Below are 21,091 nucleotides of genomic sequence, written 5' to 3' on the forward strand. Positions count from 1 at the left end.
CCCACTGTGATAAATTTTCATCAAGAAAGAAAAGGAAAAATTAAAGCATACTGTTGCATTGCAGAAGCCTACCAAGTATTTAACAATCCTTTTCTACCTTTTTGTTTTGCCTTTAAATTTGCTTGTGGAAAGTCAAAGCTTCTCCGTGTTCTTTGACATCTTTGAGAGCTGTGACTGCTGACAGGGAAATTTTGTGCTGAGAAGCAAAGACCAACTTGCAGAGTGCACAGCTGGCAGCCACTGCTTTGTGTACAGGGAAGTCAGGGACTCCTCAGTACCAACAAAAAACTGCAGAGTAATTTGAAAATCAGGCTTTTATCTGCATTATGAGTTCTATGACTGCTTTATAGATACTTATACTTACTTTGTTCAGTCTTCTGAGAGCTGTTCTAAAAGCAGTTGTTTTGAACTCAGAAACAGGGCCTTTTATCTTTCTTTATAATCAGGCTCTGTACATAAGCAATGGGTGAATTAGAATGTCTAATTTATCTATTTTTTGCTTGCTTGAGTTTTTGCTGCATTAACACACAATCTTCTGTGTCACCAGAGCTGCTAAATAATGGAACAGAAAGGAAATCCTCAGCCACTTCTGACTGCCACATTCTTGCCTAGGCTTCTATTATCTCTTCAGCTTTCCAAAAGTAAACTTTTTTTTACTTCAGCTGCTAGGTACTGTAAGATTAACTGAAGAGGAATTGCCACATCTATGAAACAAAGAGAATGCCTGAAGAGCTCCTGACAGTCAGAGAATCCCTGCTAAGGTACTAGTGTAGGTTTATATACTTTTGATAGACTTAAATTAGCCACAAGACAAGCTAACAGCTGCAAGTATAAACATATGTTTATGAAAATACTGTGTTGCTTTGAGGAGCTCTTCTTAAAAGGCCAATCCTGTAAGATTAGTGTTGCCATCCCACAGGAAAGCATAGTTTGTGAGTCCTTGAGGAAGACAATTTCAGCCCCTCTTCTCTAAGAAGGAAGCTGGCCTCAAATGTTTGGACTTCAAATGCCTCTGTACTGTTAGGCTTCAGTTTAGAAATACTGTCTTATGCCCCTTCAGTCACAGTGAACACCAGACCCCTGTAATTCCCCTTGTAATTCAGCATTCCTCATGGCTGGCTGGCTGAAAGCAATCTATGAAATGATATCTGTGGTCAGGCTGTGAGTATGCTGTCTGAAGAGAGCAGCTCTGCTCCCCACCTTAGCCTACACCCACATTATTCTGCAGTCACCTACTGAAGCACAGAAGGAGAACTGAGCAGCGTGCATGAGAACAAGGTTAGAAGCTAGATCCATCAGTTCAGCCTGGAGGCAGTCCACCCTGACATTAATAATTAGTGGATAAATAAATAAATAACTGATTAACTTTTTGTTCATCTGGTTGTACTACCTTTGGGCTAGCTTATTTCAGATTCAGAACAAGGAAAAATGTACATTCTTTAAGATCAATGGGCTGTACAAAGTTAAATCTTTATTGGTGAATCCTTAGAGAAAAATGATCCAGTGAGTATTCAGAAATGCAGTCCAAGGCAAGAAGGAGCTACATATAGGGAGTGCAATCATAAAAATAATCCTAAGAAATTAGCAGGTCCTCCTCAAAAACAAACAAACAAACAAACCCATTAAGACAACAAGGGTTAAGCTAGGAAGCATTATTTGCCAATAAACTGAGGTGGTCGTTTTTCCCTGAAGGCAGCCATTCCCTCCTGACGGTCTCTTGTGGGGATATTCTGCATTAAAGAAATAAATATATATTTGGTAATGAAGGAATTACACTTAAGTAATTAACTTAGGCCAATTAACTTAGCAGTAGTGGTCTTGACCCTTTGCAGAGATTGCTTTTCTTAAAACAATACATTTTTGCAATGAGGAAAATAAAGAGGCTGGGTTGTAGTGAAAATCAGAGTTTCCAAGACAAAGCCAGCGATCAGTGAACTACCTGGGAGAAGTTTTCCATGCCTTTTAATACTGCTGAGAGGCACAGCAGTTAAATGGTTAACTGAGAAAGGTGCACACCCTCCAAATTTGTCAAATGACTACAGAAGGAATTCTAAACAGGCTAAAACTGTTAGTAAAACCCATGCTGTAGTTAATGTACTGTAATTGTATGTTCCTAGTTTCAACTTCAGGCAGAAGGATATTGATTTAAGGAAGGACTATTCAAGACAATAGTTGACAGTCTGAAATAAAGATCTGGAACTGTGCTTGGTTTATGTTGTCAAAGCTCAGGATTTAGCTGCTAGTTTTCCCTCTCGGAGAAGAAAATACAAGAGGACGTTGGGAGTATCTGGCTTTAGAAAACATGCAGTAGTTGTGGTTCCTTTTAAAAAGCATTCTGAAGGGAACTTACCTGTGCGTAACACATCCCCTCAATCGCCATCCCTGATGCAATATCAACCTGCAGACAAGAGGGAAGGAAAGGGACACAGTAAAAATTAACTGGTAGTGACTGGCATTAGATTTCACTCCTGTATTAGAACTGCAGTGCTATCATCTGGAGAATGAAACCTTGCTGTATTAATTTTGTCTTTAAAAGCTCTAAGAGGAGTTCTAAAGGCTTTCTTCAAACAATGATCATAGTTAACTGTTCTAAGTATTTTTACTGTAGTAATTTGTAAGAGCTGCTTATCCGCCTCCTTCACTGCAGTATTGAAAAGATTACCTCTATTCCTCTGTTTATTGCCAGTTTTCCCATTTTCACAGCAATTGGAGCCTTCATTTAAAAAAAAAAAAGCCACATCAGTTCACAATACAGAAGCAGTTATAGCATCACCCTACCTCCAACTGACCTTTCAGTCTAAAGCAGTCTGCAGTTAGTTGTTTAGCTTCTTCTAAAATACAGTTTAGTGTTACCTACAATCAATAGATTGACAGCTTACGCTGTGCACATGTAACCTGCAAGTCCAGGAAGTAAAAGTATCCTATGGGTTAAATAACTGCATGTTACACTTGTTCCCACAGCAACTGCATTCACAAAAGCAACAGAATTAAGAGACTTGAATATCAGGAGCTAAGACTTGGATATTTCATGGAAAGAGATCTCAGTTGTTTGCATTTCTGCTTCCCTTAAGAAAGAACATCCTTTACATTGACAGTATGAATAAAACACTGACCCGAGGAAGGATTTCTTTAGCCAAAGTTAATGCTCTCTGGTAAGCTGCATCTCCCTCCTCATTTTGGGGCACGGTGTGATTTACTAATCCCATTGAGGCAGCTTCTTGTCCATCTATCTGTCTCCCCGTGAAAATGAGTTCCTTTGCAAGACCTACTCCAATACATCTGGGCAGGCGCTGGGTTCCACCTTAGGACAAGAGCAAAAACACCATTTTTCATTTCTGAGAAATGCCCCAAAAAGCAACAGCACTTTGTTTTTTATGCAAGAGGGAAGTCTGAAAAACAAAGGGCTAACAACTGCTGGCTGAATGTGCCAACAGATATTCGACAAATATCTAAAAGTCTTCAGCATTCTTGAGTATTTTAATAAGTGAGAAAAAGAGTGGAGGGACCATTGATTAACAGTAAGACAGGACCTGGAGCAAACTCTAGATTCAGATACTAGAAGATGTTACTTAAATTGCATTCCAAACCAAATAAGGAGCACATCTCAAGTGCTCTAATGGCAGAATATCTATGGAACCGTAGAGAAAGTAAGAGGCTGAAGATGCAATGAAGGTTACCTGCTCCTGGAAGAAGCCCTCTTGTGGTCTCTATAAGACCCATTTTAGCTGATGAAGCTATTTAAAAAAAAAAAAAAAAAAGATTTATTTTATTTTTCTTATGTACACACTGTCCTTATGAGCTGTACTGTGTTTTTCCAGGTAGCTGGAAAGTCTGAACACTACAATGCTTAATGTCCATCTCAAGCTAGATGAACAATATAACTGCCACTTTAGGGGCAAGTAGCAATACTATACAGACAAATGAACTTCAGGCCCACAGGAGATAAAATATATTGGATGAAAGAACTGAAATAGCAAAAGCCTTACTTCTTCCCCAAGCTGATTTAAGTCGTGAATGTTGGATCTAGCCAGAGGGCTGACTCAGTACTGCCTAAGAACCACTGAATCCCCTGTCAACAGTTTTCTGAAGGAATCCTAATGTTGTCTAAAAGTATGCAAGAAAATTAATTCCCCAGAACTAACTAAATGTTTCAACTTCTGGACAAATGCCCACTTACTTCTTGAGCTGTGTAAGTTCTCTTATCCACCTACTAGGTTCCTGTAACAGCCAGCTATCACAAGGGTAAGCTTCCTTTAAAATGCAGTCTCCTATGAAGCAGCACACAGACCTGCAACTCGAAGGTCACAAGCCAGCGCCAGTTCTAGTCCACCGCCCAGTGCGTAGCCATCTATTGCAGCAATGGTGGGCACAGGCAGGGCAGCTAGAGAAGACAACACAGGTTATAAAGTTTTCTTCCCAAAACTATGTTGCATTCGCTTCTGGAATTTAAAAGCCTAAATTTAAAGTGTTTAGCAGTTCTCTATTCTGGTTGTTCTGCTGTTCTCACTGGTATTTCAGTCAGATTTAACTTTGGTATTTCTCTAGTGAGAATAGAACAGTTCTTAAACAGGGAAAGATATTGGTCCAAAAAAAGAGGAGTGGGCAGCAGCAGGTATAAATACCCTAACACTATCAAATACATTCAGAAGTCCAAGTCCCTCCTTAGGTCACCATCATATGAGTGCTTTTAAGCACATATTAAAATTGGGACAACTAACATCACTTACTTTGTCTAGCATTGTTTCTCAAGGGTTACATGGAATTCTATACAGAATGCTTCATTATTAGCAGATACTGATATTTATATCTGTCCACTGCTCTTCATCTTAGAGAATTCAGTAGTGAAATGTATCTTGTTTGTCAAGATACATGACATGCAGCAGCAGCAACATAGTTGGTATTCTGATCAGATCTCTGTATCAGATATAAGCTGGAGCCATGCAGAGAACCTCTCCTAAATGGCATCCTGCTGGAGGTGGCACCCCACCCCTCCCATAGAATTTCTGTCAGTCTTCCAGCTCAGATAGTCACAAACCAATTTCATCCATGAGATTTCTCAGCCTTTTAACAAAGTGTCCAACTTCTGCATCATCCATTTTCTCACGCTCCTTTAAGTCTGCACCTAAATCAGAAGAAAGAAAAAGGTGAGAATTTTTTGTTCGTTTGTTTGTTTTTTACAATCTGAGCAGCACACAGCCTTAGGAGCCATGGATTTTTAATCACAGTTTGCAGATCCATTACCTACCAGCACAAAACACACCCTTCACTTTACTCTTGAACACTACCACACGAACTTTCTCATCAAAGCGGAGCTGTTCCAGAGCGCTGAAAAGCTGTGAGGGAGAGGTAAAAAAGAGAAAAGCTTTAAGTAGATGGATGTATATACTGAAATCATAGCAAGCTTCTAAGCTATGCTTTTTTTTTTTTTAATTATTTTTAATTTCTCTGCTAGTGCCAGGAGTTTTCCAGAAACCACATCCACAATCCCTTTGTAACAGCCTCAGGATGTTTCCCATCTCCTTCTCATCTCCATTCAAAGATAGATCATTGCTGTCCCTTACACTCTCCTGCCTGTCCTGGTACAAGCCAAGCTCTTCTGTAAACTGTTATCAGAGATTACCAAAGCTCTGCTGAGGCCTGACAGTGAGCACATCTTTGCTGTGATTACTCTAGTGAAGACATCTCAGTTAGCTGACCTAACTCCACTGCTGGGCTGCGCCCCACCTGGAGTTACTGTGATTCAGACCCACATCCTTTCCCTCAGGATAACCTGCCTTGCCCCAAACGCAGCCTATGCCAACCTTCAGGAGATCAAATCTTGGCTTCATGTTTCCCACAGCTATTCTCATCACATTGATTAATTGATTGTGATTCCAAGCATGTTTACAGGCCAGGCCCATACTCACTTCATCTACAAATACTTTTCCCAAAGAATTTCTTGCATGGGGTCGGTTCATTAGGATTTCAGCAATACCTTAGGAGACAAGTTCAGTTATATTTCATTTAATCCTCTGTCGCATTAAATCAAGTGGGAACAATATCTGCATATGCTGCATCTTCTCTTTCCTGAAAATGTATACAAAGTATATTCTAAAACAACTGATGAATGTAAAAGTGGCAGTACCACGAAATATGGGAAAGTTGGTGTCTGTGAAATCCTGTATTCAAGGTGACTGTGAAATTCAGTAATGCTACAAGTAATATAAGTAAGCAGATCTTAAAAAGAAAATCACCTCCAAGGATATGTTGCAGAAGCACTGCAGTAATAGAAAAAAAAGTCTATATTACATTTCTGTTTCAAGCGCTACTTAATTCAGGTTTTATTTTATAGTCAGATTTAACTCCATCTCTTAACGTGAAAATAAACACCTTGTGGGAACTGCAGTTTGCACGAAAGTGACAGACTCTGCGTTCGTGCTCCAGTCAGCTCGCTGGGGAGAGGACTGCGCTCAGAGTTCCTAAGTCCGAGCTGAACAGCAGCGCTGCGATCTGTAAATCATCGGCTGCCGCTTTGGGCACGAAGAGCGCCCGCAGCCGCTTCCCTCTCCGCTCCTATGCGGCGCGGAGGCGCTCAGCGGTGCCTTCCCAGGGCCGGGACGGAAGGGCCGCTTAGGGCGGGGCGAGCACGCAACGCGTGACTTCCGAGCACGCTGGGGACACCGGCCCGGCCCCGCGCCAAGCTCCAGGGTTGTCGCAGCGGGCCGGGGCCGGGCCGGACTCACCGCCGCTCTCCCCGCCGACTCGCACCTCCGCGCCGCGCCGCGGGACGGCCGTATGGATCCCGCCGCTGCCCCAGCGGAGCACCGCCCGCCCCAGCCGCATCATGGCGCCCCTCAGCCGGCTCCGCTCCTCCCCGTCCTCTGGGGGATGGGCCTGGGCCACGGCTCCTTTAAGAAGGAGCCCCGCCCCCTCCGAGCGAGGCCGCGCCCAGCCGGCGCTAAGCCCCGCCCCTCCGGTCTGCTGTCGCTCGCTGCGTCTGCGAGGAGCGGGGTGGTTGTGCAGCCATCATGGGGCGACGGGTGTTCGTGGTGGGCGTCGGTATGACCAAGGTACCCGTGCGACCCCGCGGCGGGGGAGAAGGGGGAGAAACAGAAGGAGAAAGCGCGTGAACTACGAACGCCCGACGGCGCGTAGCGCTGTCAGTGCCGGCGCTGCCCGCTCCTTCGTTCTTTGGCCGTGTGGGGCGGCCTGGCGGCGGCTCCCAAACCTGCGCGGACTTTGGCCGCGTGTTTTTGGGTCGGTGAAATGGTTTACGTTAGTAAACTGGATTGCTTACAAACGTGTTCCGTGGTAGCTCTTAAGTCGTAGGATCACAGTACGTCTCCGGGTGGGTCGTCGAGGCCGGTACTCCCATTTGAGCGAAGGATGTGTTAAATCTCAGTGATTTGTTCTGTTGCTTTTTTCTTGTCAGTTTTCAAAGCCTGGTGAGAACAGTGTTGATTATCCCGACCTGGCCAAAGAGGCTGGTAAGTCAGCAGTAGAAAAGCATTTAGCTTGACCACCAACTCTATTTTAAGCCAGATGCAAAACGCACATCTAAAACTGATAAGAAAGACCACTTGAAAGTGAATCCCAACTGCCCTGCAGCCTTACGGGACTGAAGTCAAAAGGATGCCTTGACATTGAATCAGACACATCCTTTCCTATCTCTGCATGCTACTCGTGCTTCCCTGGGAGCAGCCGCAGCCTTTGTGCGTGAACACGGGACTGATTTGTTGGTGTTTGCTGGGAAAGGAGCTTGCTGAGAGCTAAGCACAGCACAGGCTTGTCCTAATGAGAGTTCAGATGCAGAACTTTTGGACCATTCACGTCCTATAATGGAGAACTTTCACTGCTCTGCTTGTTGTGCAGACGCACGAATCACAACGCTAAGCTAAGCCTGCTTGTTATGATTGTGAGAGCTGCTTTTTGTAAGAACTTTTTTCTTTTTCTCCCCAACTTTTAAAATTCTTTAGGCCAGAAGGCTTTAGCTGACGCTGGCATTCCGTATTCAGCAGTGGAGCAGGCCTGTGTGGGTTATGTTTATGGTGAGTATCCTCTTGTGCTTGGGACGTGTGTGATCTGTGACACTCACAAATGGGGGTAAAGTTCATCCACGTCTGTGTGGAGAAGTGAAGGGAGATCCCATCAATTTCCCATCTGTTTCACATAATAAAAAACTCCTGGTTTTTAAAGTCCGATGATTTGTATCTTTCTGAGGTTTTTCTGTTGTGTGTGGCTGAGAGATAGACGAGATGACAGCTCAGACTTTCAGGCTTGAAGAGTGGCACTGTGTTAATGTTACGTCCTGTGTTAATGTTCTGTCTTTGCATAAAGGCGACTCAACCTGTGGACAGCGGGCCATCTATCACGGTTTGGGTTTAACTGGCATTCCTATCATTAACGTTAACAACAACTGTGCTACGGGATCTACTGCTTTGTTCATGGCCAGACAGCTGGTAGAGGGAGGTGAGTTTTGCTCTGCAGCTGAGTAACTCAGGCTTTATTTCTACAAATATAACTTCCTTGTTCTGTTTCTTAAGTTCCTTTGTGGATTCTGCTACTTTCTTGCACCTGATTGCTTATGTTTCTGTAACAACAGCTACAGGAAGGTTCCCTACGATTATTCTAGTATTACTGGCAGAGATACAAGTGCTTGGTCAGATAAGGTACTTGTTCTCAAACTGCCAAGGACTGTTCTAAAATAACCCTAAGTGCTCTGGTGATTTGTTTAGTCTTCAGTAGTAATGTTTTTGTAACAGAACCATCCCCGCCCCACTTTTAAAAATTGAGAAGGGAGGAAGAACGGTAATGGATATTTATTGTAATGAGAAAGTTGATTGTACATATTGTCATTTATAGCTATGTTGTGTTCTGAATAGCCAAAACTTTCATTTTAAGGTTTGGCAGACTGTGTTCTGGCACTTGGCTTTGAGAGAATGGCAAAAGGATCCCTTGCTTCAGGTGTAAGTGTCTGAACATCTTATGTATCTCACTGCATTCGTGGATAGAAAACACCTCCTCACTCCCTGAGACGTTCTCACGAATGTGAGCTGGTTTGACATGCTGCTGTAGATAGTTACAAAATAAGCCTTTTTTTTTTTTTTACTCATAGAAATTTGTAACGAGTTTTATGATTCTGACTGCAGCTACGAAGTGCAGATTTAGTATGGAGTGTTTTAGAATTAATTTGAAGCAAACGTGATGCTTTTAATAACTTGGCAAAAATACATTTAAGGCGGGGTTAATTGCGAATAATGAAACTATGATTTGCTTTATAGCTATTTCTCTTCTTTTTAGTTTTCGGACAGAACAAATCCAATGGACAAACATTTAGAAATAATGATAAATAAATACGGCTTAGCAAGTGCTCCAGTAACACCGCAGATGTTTGCAAATGCTGGCAAAGAACATATGGAGAAATATGGTATTGTTAAAGACATTTATTTTCTCTATTTTCACATTAGGGAGCATTGAATATTCAAGTAGAGTCATCTGTTGCCTAGAACTCAACCACCTTTCTTAGAATTATGTTGAATTAAAAGAAAGCTTTGATGCAGTCTTTTGTAAAGTTGTTTGTGAAGTTCAAATTTGTAGACACTAATACAGTATTTAAAAAGTTAGGTTAGAAGGCTGTGTTTAAGGCAAGTATTCCAACACGGCTTACTTTCTCCTGCCAGGGACAAATCCAGAGTACTTTGCAAAAATTGCATGGAAGAATCACAGCCATTCAACCAACAACCCGTGAGTAAAGCACTCCAACTCCATAGTGAGCATACGCTGCCTGTACGCAATTCCTGCAGAACAGATGTAATGTTTAGAAATGCTTACAATGTGTTGTCTGCTATAGCTGCTATACATTCTGAATGCACTGTGTTCTACTCAGTAAAACAGCTATATAGTTAGTTGAATGATAGTGAGTTATTAGTAATGCCTACTTCTAAGGACTGCACTAAAACTCAGATGGCATCTTTGTTTTCCACAGGTATTCCCAGTTCCAGAAGGAATACACCTTAGATGAAGTTCTGCAGTCTCGCAAAATTTTTGATTTCTTGACTGTCTTACAGTGTTGGTAAGGAGAGAACTTTGCATTGGGAAAGAAATCTTGTTCAGACAGGTTTGGTAGTTCATCTATTGAAGTAAAGTTTGCTTACTGTTCAGTTAAAAGTCACAGTTCATCTTAAGTATTTTCTAATTTCTTAGATGTCATCCTATTCAAAGTTTGTATGTATGTTACTGCAGTGGGCAGTAATAAAAAAACTGGAGGTCTTCAGCAAACACTTGCGGAATTTGTAGTTACAATTGCATCAGTCAAAATGCATTTTTTCCTTTGTTTTCAACATTAATAATTCAGAATGGTGACATTATTTTTCTTTCCATTAGTCCGACATCAAATGGTGCTGCAGCTGCAGTTTTGGCTAGTGAGGACTTTGTGAAAAGATATAAGTTACAGCCTCAAGCTGTGGAAATTCTGGCCCAGGTGATGGCTACTGATTTCCCAAGCACATTTGAAGAGAACAGTTGTATGAAGATGGTAGGTTTGTGGTCCTACAGTCCATAATAACTGGGATTTTTTTTTAATACCTGCAAGTCCTAACGATAGCATAGAACATCGATCAGCAAGCAAGCAAACTGTGATTTGGGCAGGTGAAGTGGGCAAAGAGCATAGTTATGAAATAACACTGAGAAATAAATAAACATTAAAAATCTGTGTAATTATTTAAGGGCTACTTAATAGAAATGTGAACTGGAAGAAATGTAGTTTCTCATGCAAAGCTATTTGTTTAATTTCTCTGTTTATAAGATTAATAAAACTTAAATCCATTTTCCTTATGTTAATATAATTCTGGAGCTGGAATAACCTGTTGTTTGGTCATGAGGGGCTATGGTAGGAGATGCACTAAAGTGAATGAAAATGCCACCTCTATCAGCTTATCTTCACTCGCAGGATGAATAGCAGCACATTAAAATTAAGAGAAGGAATGAAATGGATGGCTGTTTCTTTAATGATATTTTAATTTCTTGCAGGTTGGTTATGATATGACTAAAAAAGCTGCAGAAAAATGTTTCAAAAAGGCAGGCCTAAAACCTACGGATGTCGATGTGATTGAACTTCATGACTGTTTCTCAGTTAATGAGTTCATTACCTATGAAGCTCTTGGACTCTGCCCAGAAGGTAATAGCATCAGTGAAGCTCTTTGTTTTACTAAAATGGAAAGTGTTAACAAATATTTTTTTTTATCTCTTCATATAATTAATTAGAGTTGTGTACTGGACAGATATTATAGATTTGAACACCATATTAGCTAACCTGGAGGAAAAGGCAAGCTGCCTGTATAGTAACATAAAGAAGATGTGCAAACTGTGGGAAGTATTTAACAGATTGGTGTATTGCTGTGATTTCTACAGAAGGCAAATTGGTGTGTTGGACAACTGTATGAAATCACACAGCAAGTTTGTACAGGAGTGGCTCTTCAAGCAGGAGGAGGCAATGAAGGGCTCTGGGATTGCAGTATCTGATGCAGTCTTTCTCTAATTTTGTTACGTGACTTTGAGAAAACATTGAACTTTTGTCAGTGGATGGTAGTGTCACTAGGTTGTCACTTATTTTACTAAGTGAGCATTCTCAATGAGACAACTTCATAGGCCTTCAGGAAACATTGTTATGCAGCCCCCCAGCATTGATGACAATTCTGCAAGTAATTCCTTTCAGAGATAACAAAGCAAAGATGTTTTCACAGTGGTCACTAACTACAACTAACCTTTCTTTTACAAAAGAAAAGCTATAAATTTCATGGTAGCTTCCTTAGTATAATAACTAATCACTGCGTGGTGTTGGGCATATCTTCACACTGTATCCTGAGCACTAATTAAAACAAGCCTTTGTGCCAGGCACCCACACCTGGCTCCTCTCCCGCGTTCCCTCTCTCCAGTCATGTCAGCCGAGTCTCAGTTCAGTCTGCCCTTGTAAAATCTGTGCTGGTGTATTTCTAAGGCTTAGACGGACAGAAAGCATTTGCAGCATCTTTGATTTGTGATGCTAGACCTGAAAAATGATGTTTTAAAAAAACACTGAGCATTTCGCTTTTTCTAACTATTGTTCCATCAGGAAAAGCGTGTGACCTGATTGACAGAGGAGACAACACTTACGGAGGAAAATGGGTCATTAATCCTAGTGGTGGCTTGATTTCCAAGGGACATCCCCTCGGTGCTACAGGTAATAAAACACATCGCACTCAGTCACACCTTCAGGCGCGGAGCTGTTTTGGGGCAGGCGGGTGCTTCCCACTGCCGTTTGCACGGGCAAAAGCGGGACTCGCTTCAATAACTTTTATTCGTTGTCGTGCTTTAAAGCTGAGCTTTTGGAGAGATTTACCACAGCCGCGACCCCAGCCGCGTGTGAGCTTCCCGCCCGGCGCCGCCCCCCTCCTTCCCGCCGCCCCTCCTTCCCGCCCACACGCGCTCTGTGCTCGATGTTTCAGGCCTGGCGCAGTGCGCCGAACTCTGCTGGCAGCTGCGCGGCCTGGCCGGGAAGCGGCAGGTAGGCGGCGCGCGGCGGGCTCTGCAGCACAACCTGGGCCTCGGCGGGGCTGTGGTCGTGACGCTGTACGCCATGGGCTTCCCTGGAGCCGCCAGGTGAGCGCCGGGCCTGAAGGGGGCAGAGCCCCGAATGGGGTGGTGTGTGCGGCGCGGGAAGCGGCTCCGAGCGGCGGGGCTGCGCGGCTGCGCCGTGTGTGTGCGCGGGGCCGGGTGTCCGTGACGATCTGCTGCCGGCACCGCGACCTGCCTTTCCGTGGGGGAAAGGCACGAGCTGTAGCCGGGGCTTGCTGCTCAGAGCCCGACTGGGCGCAGCTGGCAGTCTGAGGGTGATGCGTTCTGAGGGCGATGCTGTAGGCCGTGCCCTGCTTTTCTGTCGCTTTGAGCTTTGTCTGTAAAACTCCGTGTGAGCACACAGAGCTGTGGGGGCAGTGCGCTGTCTGTGGGTACAAGGTGCACCTCCAGGGCAGCGCCTTCCTGTCAGCTGTGGGAGGCTTTGCAGATGAAGGTTCTCCCAGAGAAATGCCTTTATTTCCTATAGGCGATATTTCCTATATTCACTTTCATTGGCGTAGAGAATTGCCTTCATTATTTCACAGGTGCATCCCGAGGCAGAGACTCACAGAGCGGTCGAGTTGGCACCTCAGTGCCTTCCCAGCACAGCTCTGCTGCCCCGGCCGTGGCTGTGGGCACCTCCAGGCACAGAACACCACAGCCCTGGTAGCGCTGGGGCCTCATAGCCTCTGCAGTCCATGTTTCACCTGCACTGATGTTGTTTGCTGATCCCTTGCTCTCGGAAAGGCTTTGTTCCATCAACGTGTGAGAGACTTTGGAATGATACAGTGCAGCTGATGTGTTGAGGCAGCAGTTACGTAACTGAGCTGTGCTGTGCGTTGTGTAAGTGAGGGAAAGGCAGCAGCATTGCACAGCTATGAGATCTGCACAGACCCACTCATTAGATTCAGATCCTGCCCGTAACCTGTGGGTTTGGTAAGAGTTGCCAAGAATTTAAGATGTAAATGATAGAAGAACTTGATTTGTTTTGGATTAGTTCTTAAAACAATGCTGCTTTTTTTTTTCTTCTTGTAGGTACCTTGCAGCTTTACATCCTGCAGGTACATCCTTCATTTATTAGCAGCTATGTGTTGTCTTCAAATGACACAGTCCCTACAATTGCTCCCCTAGCAAACATCTACTGGAGTGCTTTGCTCGTAGCACCACGCAGATAAGTTCTGGCAGCACTTCTTCAAGTGATTCTGTCACTTCAGCAGTGTCATACCTGACCACAGCTTTGAACTCTGCTTCGAAGAGAGAAGATGATGATAATTACAAACTGCATGAATTGCTGTTTCTTTGGATATTTCTGTACCAAATTAATCTCCAGGTGCTCCTGCACAAATGAGGAATTAGTTGTCATGCTCCTGTCAGGGTGTGCAGAGTAGAGGTGTGGGCTGATGGCCCTGCGGGATCAGGAGCAATGCTCAGTACCTCCTGAAACAGCAAACAGGTGCATGTGAATTGTGAGGGAAAAGGGGAAGCAGCGCTGATGGTCTCTGAATGACTGCTGTCTTGTATGAGCTGGGGCAGGACATTTAGCATTGGATTTGATGATGGTTTGTTGAGAAGGTACACGAAATACAGGAATGCTCTCAGTGGGAAAGTGGGAAGTAAATCAGAGCCCAGTGACCCTTAGGGCTGAAGCTTTTCTTGGCAGTTGCAGAATTCCCCAAAATAGATACTGTAGTCAGTTAATTTTTTAAATATACAAAATAAAAGTTGTAACCAACTGACTGGGTACTTAATGTATCAACCTATTTCATAGAAGGTATTCGAAACGATAAAAATGATTGAGTCTCGCTCTTCTGGGGAAAGAAAAGACTTCTGGCATATTAGCCGTGATGGGGCAGTGAATCTTTGAAGCTTCCACTGTAAATTGAAGCTAGAAATAATGTTAACTACAAAATGTTCTTAAGCAAGGTGGCAGAACTTAGGATTGTTTCTGGGAATACAATAACTGAACTTCTGGATCCATTCTGTAAAGGAGTTTATTTGATGACAACAAAAAAAACCCAAAAGTAGTCCATGTAGTCCTTGAGGCGGTGTTTGTGCTGTTTCTCTCTTTGCACACAGTGTGGCGATAGAGTTGGCTGGTTGATCTGGGTGCTTTACTTTCCTTGCCACAAGTCCTGCCTGCACATCTGAAGCAGCTGTGTGCTGGAGGTGGCTGTGACACCGCTGCCTCACCCTCAGGAAGTCAGTTCTGCTTGGATTTAGTGGGGTTGCCCTGTGTTGTTTCAGTGTGGCTCTTCTCAGTGGTGTTGGCCTGTTTGCAGTAATTTGAAGATGTTCAAAATGTGATTAAATGTGATTTTTTTTTTTTCTTTTTTTCCCTCCAGTGATGGCCGAGTTACGGCTGTGCCTCTCAGCGCTGCTGTTGATGGATTTAAGTCAGACTTGGTCTTCAAAGAGATAGAAAAGAAGCTCCAAGAGGTATTCTGGGCCTACTTTTACCTGTAGCCTTTTTAATTTGTGACAGGACATGTGCAAAACCTGGAGGAAATACAGTACCATAAATCACCTTTTCAGTGCTGCTTGTTGAAACAGTTCCCTGTCAGATGTCTTTCAGTTCTGTACCGTAAAGCATTTTGTTCAGACAGCCCTTATCTGTACAAGAGTATTTGAGTAGAGACACATTTAAGCCATATACAAGGAACTCACACTAACGTGTTTGTTATCTATTGCTTTGTAGGCATGAGTAAAAGAAGAAATCACACTTTGGTAGACAGCAAGATAAGACCTTTGGGGCAATTGTCTTTTTTTGTTTTGCTGGATAGATTTTTAAGAGAGAAAGATGGCCATGGGTGTGCTTTTCTCAGTGGTTGTTTAAGTAAAGGCTAGTAGAAGAAAGCAATAGTTCTGTAGGTAATAGAAGTTGTTAGTAGAAAGAGTGAAGTTTTTTTTAAAGCACTTGAACTGTTTTAATATTCTTCTGAAGAAGATGACTAATGTGCATATTACGTGTCCATTACAGGAAGGAGAGCAGTTTGTCAAGAAAATTGGTGGTGTCTTTGCCTTCAAAATAAAAGATGGTCCTGGTGGGAAGGAGGCGACTTGGATAGTAGACGTGAAGAATGGTAAAGGCTCAGTAGCAGTTAATGCAGGTCAGTGTTATTTTTGTCATGTCACTGCAGAAGATGAATAAGGTGATTATAAACTTCTGCTGAAGCGTTAGTGATGTTGAACAAAACTGGAGTTAGTGTTACTTTAGTTATAAACTTTTCTTAATACTGACACTTCTTTTCCATGGTGTTTAGGACCAAGATTTCTCCTCCTGTGAATTCTGTGTGTGTAGGTGCATGTTTTGTTAGAGGTACCTGTCAGCTGTGTCACTCAACTCCCACAGGGACCAGGAGGGAAGTAAACAGAACTCTTGTTCTGTGGGTTTGTGTGTGGCTTTTTATTTGTTAGTTTTCATTCTGTTTTGTCAGGTGCTTTGTGGGAGACACCAGTAGGTGGTAGACTGGTCTATCTCGTCTAGTTCCTTCTCTGCAGCTAGTTAAGCAATAAAACTTCTCTGATTTCAATGCTGTACTAGCTGACGTAAACTTTAGGTCCATTTTAAAAACAACTGCATGGACATAAATAAATAAGACTTGAGGACTGGGTGGTGGTGGTGGGTTTTCAATAAAAGTATTGGAGGCGAAGGATTTGTACCTTTGCCATGGAAGTGTCTTGTCTAATACCTGCATCCTTTTAATGTAAAGATCAGGCCAAAGATAACATTATGTTCTCAAAATTTTGTCTGTCCATGATCCTGTGTTACAAAGCTTTTAATTAAAAACGTGAGAAGAGATTGATTTGGAATTCATTTATCTAGGATATTATGGAGAGAAAAGCACTTTTCTGTTGCGTGGGCAAGATTTTATCAAAGACTTAGGTTTAGTAATACACTGTCTGGAGGAAAAGGTGTGTGAAGGTTTTAGCCCTTTACTATATGCGTTAATACTTAAATCTGGATGTTTAAAAATATCTAGTCATTTCTTGTAAGAAGATGCAAAAACCTTCTTTATTTCAATTAATTCAAATGAGAGCTTTTGGAATGCTCGTGTTCCCACTTGAGTAGAAGGTAGTGAAACTGAATGTATCTTTGGAAAGCATCAGGGAAAGCACCTTCATTTTGTGTTGATTATACTACTAGCTTGGTGAAACTTAGGATGATTGTGAACACTTGTAATTAATATTCTACGTGATTACAGGTAGATCTTGTTTTAACGGATGGGTTTGCTTGGCACTTTTCAGAAAGCTTCATCTTCCTTCAGCATTGAGGTGGTCTGTGCTACAATACAGCTCAGATGCATGTTGGCTCTTAAGTGATCTCTTATTGATGTTTTTTAATGGCCTTTATTTCAGAGTGCTTCAGGTACCATTGTGCTGATCTGGAGTGCCAGCAGATTCTTTGGGGATTTGCAGCTTGTGTTCCTGTTCTGTCTGTTTGAATCTTCATAGTCATCTCTGTTTTACAGATAAGAAAGCAGACTGTACAATTACAATGGCTGACACTGATTTGTTAGCTCTGATGACTGGCAAAATGAATCCTCAGACAGTAAGTGTAACATAGATGAAAGTGTGATAATACTGATATTTTGGGAGCATATTTCAGCTTAAATTACTTGAATAAATCCCTTCCTCTAAAACTGCATGGCTGGGAGTGCTGGCTGGGAGGGCTTTCTGATAACACAAGTAATATGCAGAACCAAGTCTATTCTCTTCAGGTATCACAAAGATAGGCAGTATACTGTCCCAGGCTTCTGTTCTTCCTTTTAGTGTCAGAAAATAACAATTGCTGATGAATGCCAGGAGTCTGATAGGACTGTTGGAATTACAGTAGGCCAACACCTACAGGAGTATAACAACACAGCTTTTGGGAGGAGTATGACTGGGTCATGAGTTGCATTGCTATTGCATTTCATGCTTTTTTTTTTCTCTCTCTCTCTAGGCCTTCTTTCAAGGCAAATTGAAGATATCTGGGAACATGGGCATGGCAATGAAACTTCAAAACCTACAACTTCAGCCAGGGAAAGCTAAACTTTGAGCTTGCTGAAGTAACAGTCGCTACTTCATACTCTTTACAGCAAATTAGAATGATGCTGGATGTTGATAACATGACACAGACAGGGCTTATTTGGACCTCTCATCTAAAATCAGTGATTAGAGACCTTAACGCTTAATAAATTCCATCAGTTTGTAGATGGCAAAGATTTTTAGGCTAAGCTTGAGGCAATAACTCTTGCAAATGCTTTGTGGTTTGTATTATGAGAACAGATTTTTCTTTTAATCTAAGAAAAATTTAATAAAACTCAGAGTTGATGGAGGCTGCGTAGTGTTGTTCGGGTTGGGAAGAGAGTGAGCAAGGTTAGAAATAGTTTGATTTATCACTTAAATTTGCATTTGTAAAAGACTGTAATAGGAGATCATATGAATGCTTTCATACTTCTAACAAATCTGCTGCTGCTTAAATTAAAATGGTCTTATAAAGGGGGATCTCTAACAATGTTTTTAAAATAGCCTTCAGGAATTTGCTATGAAATACTTTTCTTATAACTAATTTGGAGTTAAAGCTATCCACAGGTAGCTAGAGATTGCTTTGAGATTTACAGAATTTGGTCATACTTAATCTTGAACAAAGGTAAGGTTTGTCAGGAGAGCAGAGAGGGAATAAAATCAATGTTTACCTGTTTTCTCCTGAGAAAATCTGGTGTTGGTCATTATAAATTTCTCACCTGTAAAAGCTTTAACTTCTGTTTTGGGAACATGTATTCTGGTTGGAAGTTTAATAGAAAATTAAATATAATTTTCCTGTTCTTCTGTGCATCTCTTCCTTGGATTTGTAAACAGATCTCATATTCATGCATTAAATTGAGTATTTTATACAGATTGTCACTTAGGGCTTCCATGCCCATCCTTTTTTTTTTTTTTCTTTTCTTCCTCAGCTTCTGCCCATAGATGCTTCCTCAACTCTGCCTCAGTCTGTTACACACATGCTGTATGTGGGTCAGGGCTGAGGAACTTTCACATCTTTCATCATAGAGGTGTCACCACCATCCCCCCACTGAGGCCCAGGTTGTGCTGCAGCACCAGCTGTGCCCCACTGGCTCCTCGTGGCTGGAACGTGCTGTGGGCATGGTGCTCAGGCTGCCATCTTGGTGTGTGCCTGCGAGCCACGTTCCTGGGCTGTTGGTGTGGCTGCCCCTGGAGACACCCGTGGTGAGGCTGTTGGGGCTGTGAGCACCTGATGGAGCTGTGGGTGTCCCTGTTCAGTGCAGGGGGGGTTGGACTCAATGGTCTTTAAGTGTTCTTTCCAACTCAAATGATTCTATGACTATTAGAAATGGCCATAAGAACGCAGTACTCTACTGCAATGGAATTAAAAACTCCTCGACTGCAAATTGTACTGCAATTGGAATTGCTGTTGGCCTAGCTAGTTGACGGAAGGAACTGCAGGTGTGCTCTGTGCTCTTCCTTCCTAATAATAAATTAAATGCATGTGATATGATTTGAGAACATCAAGACTTTATCACCCAGATAACTCGGAAGATATTTTCTTAGGAGGCCTGAAATGAATATTAATCCCATTTCAGTGCAGCCTTGGTTTTAAGATAGTTTTCTCTTTGTCTCACTGTACTATTCTGCAGTTACGATTCAGTTCCACTGACAAATGTCTTCCCTTTTACTGTCCGCAGAACTCCATCCCTATCCATAAGCAGCTGCATGGGCAAGGCATAGGCAGAACCTGCATTAAATGCAGTGAATCTTATGCGTTCCTAAGGGAAACATCATGGAAAGAACCAGTAAGAAGTTTTGTAATTTCATCCATGTCTGAGACTGAGCAAAACGCCCCCAGCTCCCCAGCACCAAGGGCTGTGTGCCCACAGGGCGCCATGTCCTGGAATGGTTTGGGAACTTGTGTGCCCCTCAATGGGCACATAGCTGTCCTCATGGCTGCTCAGCAGGGAACGGAAATGACTGCCTGCAGGCACAGCACGTTCTGCATTGCGTTCTCTTCTCAAATTGAGAGAGGCACAGATACCAGTAGTTGCCTGTACTGCCAAGCATTAACACATCCCTAGCAATGGAATTCTTCCATCACAGATACCCATGCTCCCATTTAACCGGTGTGTTTTTCTTCCCAATTTTCCCGATACTATTTTTTTTTAACCCCAAATTGACAGCAGGTGATCGACCTGTTGCAGCTATTTAAATTAAGGTGTGCTATTTACAAGGTTTCTTCTCCAGCTTCCTGCCACCTGCTCATTCCCAACAGAGAAGGTGCATTATCCTCACAGATCCCAATGCTCCTCAAGAGCCATCTCATGTGAAAGAACACAAAGGAAAACCTGTGTTGCTGATAAGCAGGGGCAGAAGTGACCATCTGTTGGAATAATATCAGATAAGTATTTTGAGATCCCAAACTTAACAGATATAGCTTTTATTATTGTTGTTATATTAAGGAAGATACCATGAAATGTATGGGTTTTCTTTTGTAAAAGGAAGGTTAGTTGTAATTGCTGACTGCTGTGAAAATATCTTTGCCTTGCTGTCTCTGAGAGGAATTACTTGCAAAATTACCATCAACACTGGGGGGCTGCATAACAATGTTTCCTGAAGGTCTGTGAAGTTGTCTCATTGGCAATGCTCAGACTTAGTAAAATACACCATCTAGTGACAAAAGCATGCAGTTTTCTCAAAATCACTCAAAAACAATTCAGAGAAAGACGACATCATACTGCAGTCCTGGAGCCCCTAATCTCACAAACTTGCCATGTTACTTCATACAGTTGTCCAACACTTTAATTTGCCTTCTGTACTTCTCTAGAAATCACGATAATACACCAATTTGTTAAATACTTCCTACGGTTTGCACATCTTTATGTTACTACACAGGCAGCTTGCTTTTTCCCCCCGTGAGGTTAGCTAATATGGCATTCAAATATATGAGATCTGTCCAGTACACAACTCATACGAAGAAGTAAAAAGATATTTGTAAGACTTCCCATTTTCATACAACAGTGTGCTTCAGTAATGCTGTTACCTTCCAGGCAGAGTCCAAGAGCTTCATAGATAATGAACTCATTAATAAAGAAGTAGTCATGAAATTCAGTCGCATCAACATTGGCAGGTGTCAGGCAGCAGGATGAGCAGGGCCAGGCTGCCTATGGGCTGTAGGATGTACCTCCTATAGGACGTGCCAGAGCACAGTGAAGAGCACTGAAAGCACACTAATAGACCCTGGAGTGCACTGAGTGTTCCTGGAAGGTCTCCAGGGTGCTTTAGAGCTCGCTTGAGGGGCTGTATTTGTACTACAGTGGTCTTGAGTAGGCCTGAGAAGTCTTGGAAATCCTCTGTTGGACACTAGGATGTTTTTATGGCACTCTGTAGAGCATTTAAGAGTTATGAGAGCATTCTAGTGTGTCTCAGACCACAGTGGGAGGAACTGGGTGTCCTCTAGGACGCATTAGGAAGCCTCTAGTGTGGCTTAGAGCACATTCAGTGTCCCTGGGAGCACTCTAGCATGCCC

The 21,091-nt window shown here is 42.6% G+C and overlaps 2 protein-coding genes across 3 annotated transcripts; one reads left to right on the forward strand and one right to left on the reverse strand.

The window, feature by feature from the left end:
- Positions 1–1,451: 1,451 nt before the first annotated feature.
- On the reverse strand, positions 1,452–6,818 carry ECHDC2 (enoyl-CoA hydratase domain containing 2). 2 transcript variants are annotated; one of them, XM_042818965.1, is made up of 10 exons: positions 6,723–6,818; positions 5,907–5,974; positions 5,246–5,333; positions 5,036–5,122; positions 4,289–4,381; positions 3,678–3,734; positions 3,114–3,301; positions 2,663–2,713; positions 2,351–2,398; positions 1,452–1,730 (listed from the first exon to the last, which is right to left on the reverse strand). In XM_042818965.1, the coding sequence occupies exons 2-10, from the start codon at positions 5,955–5,957 to the stop codon at positions 1,653–1,655; spliced, it is 741 nt and encodes a 246-aa protein (XP_042674899.1). In that variant the 5' UTR covers positions 5,958–5,974; positions 6,723–6,818; the 3' UTR covers positions 1,452–1,652. The 2 variants fall into 2 exon arrangements, with proteins under 2 accessions (XP_042674899.1, XP_042674900.1); XM_042818966.1 differs by lacking the exon at positions 6,723–6,818 and adding an exon at positions 6,370–6,557.
- Positions 6,819–6,939: 121 nt separating this feature from the next.
- On the forward strand, positions 6,940–18,377 carry SCP2 (sterol carrier protein 2). The gene is made up of 16 exons (XM_042819350.1): positions 6,940–7,049; positions 7,412–7,466; positions 7,956–8,027; positions 8,317–8,448; positions 8,881–8,945; positions 9,280–9,406; positions 9,660–9,723; positions 9,965–10,051; positions 10,363–10,513; positions 11,008–11,155; positions 12,089–12,196; positions 12,462–12,615; positions 14,913–15,006; positions 15,548–15,677; positions 17,040–17,119; positions 17,513–18,377. The coding sequence occupies exons 1-16, from the start codon at positions 7,008–7,010 to the stop codon at positions 17,606–17,608; spliced, it is 1,605 nt and encodes a 534-aa protein (XP_042675284.1). The 5' UTR covers positions 6,940–7,007; the 3' UTR covers positions 17,609–18,377.
- Positions 18,378–21,091: the final 2,714 nt, after the last annotated feature.

This window comes from Centrocercus urophasianus, unplaced genomic scaffold, assembly GCF_019232065.1.
Source record: "Centrocercus urophasianus isolate 14NV4802_14NV808 unplaced genomic scaffold, USGS_Curo_1.0 seq_18, whole genome shotgun sequence".
NCBI classification, from domain to species: domain Eukaryota; kingdom Metazoa; phylum Chordata; class Aves; order Galliformes; family Phasianidae; genus Centrocercus; species Centrocercus urophasianus.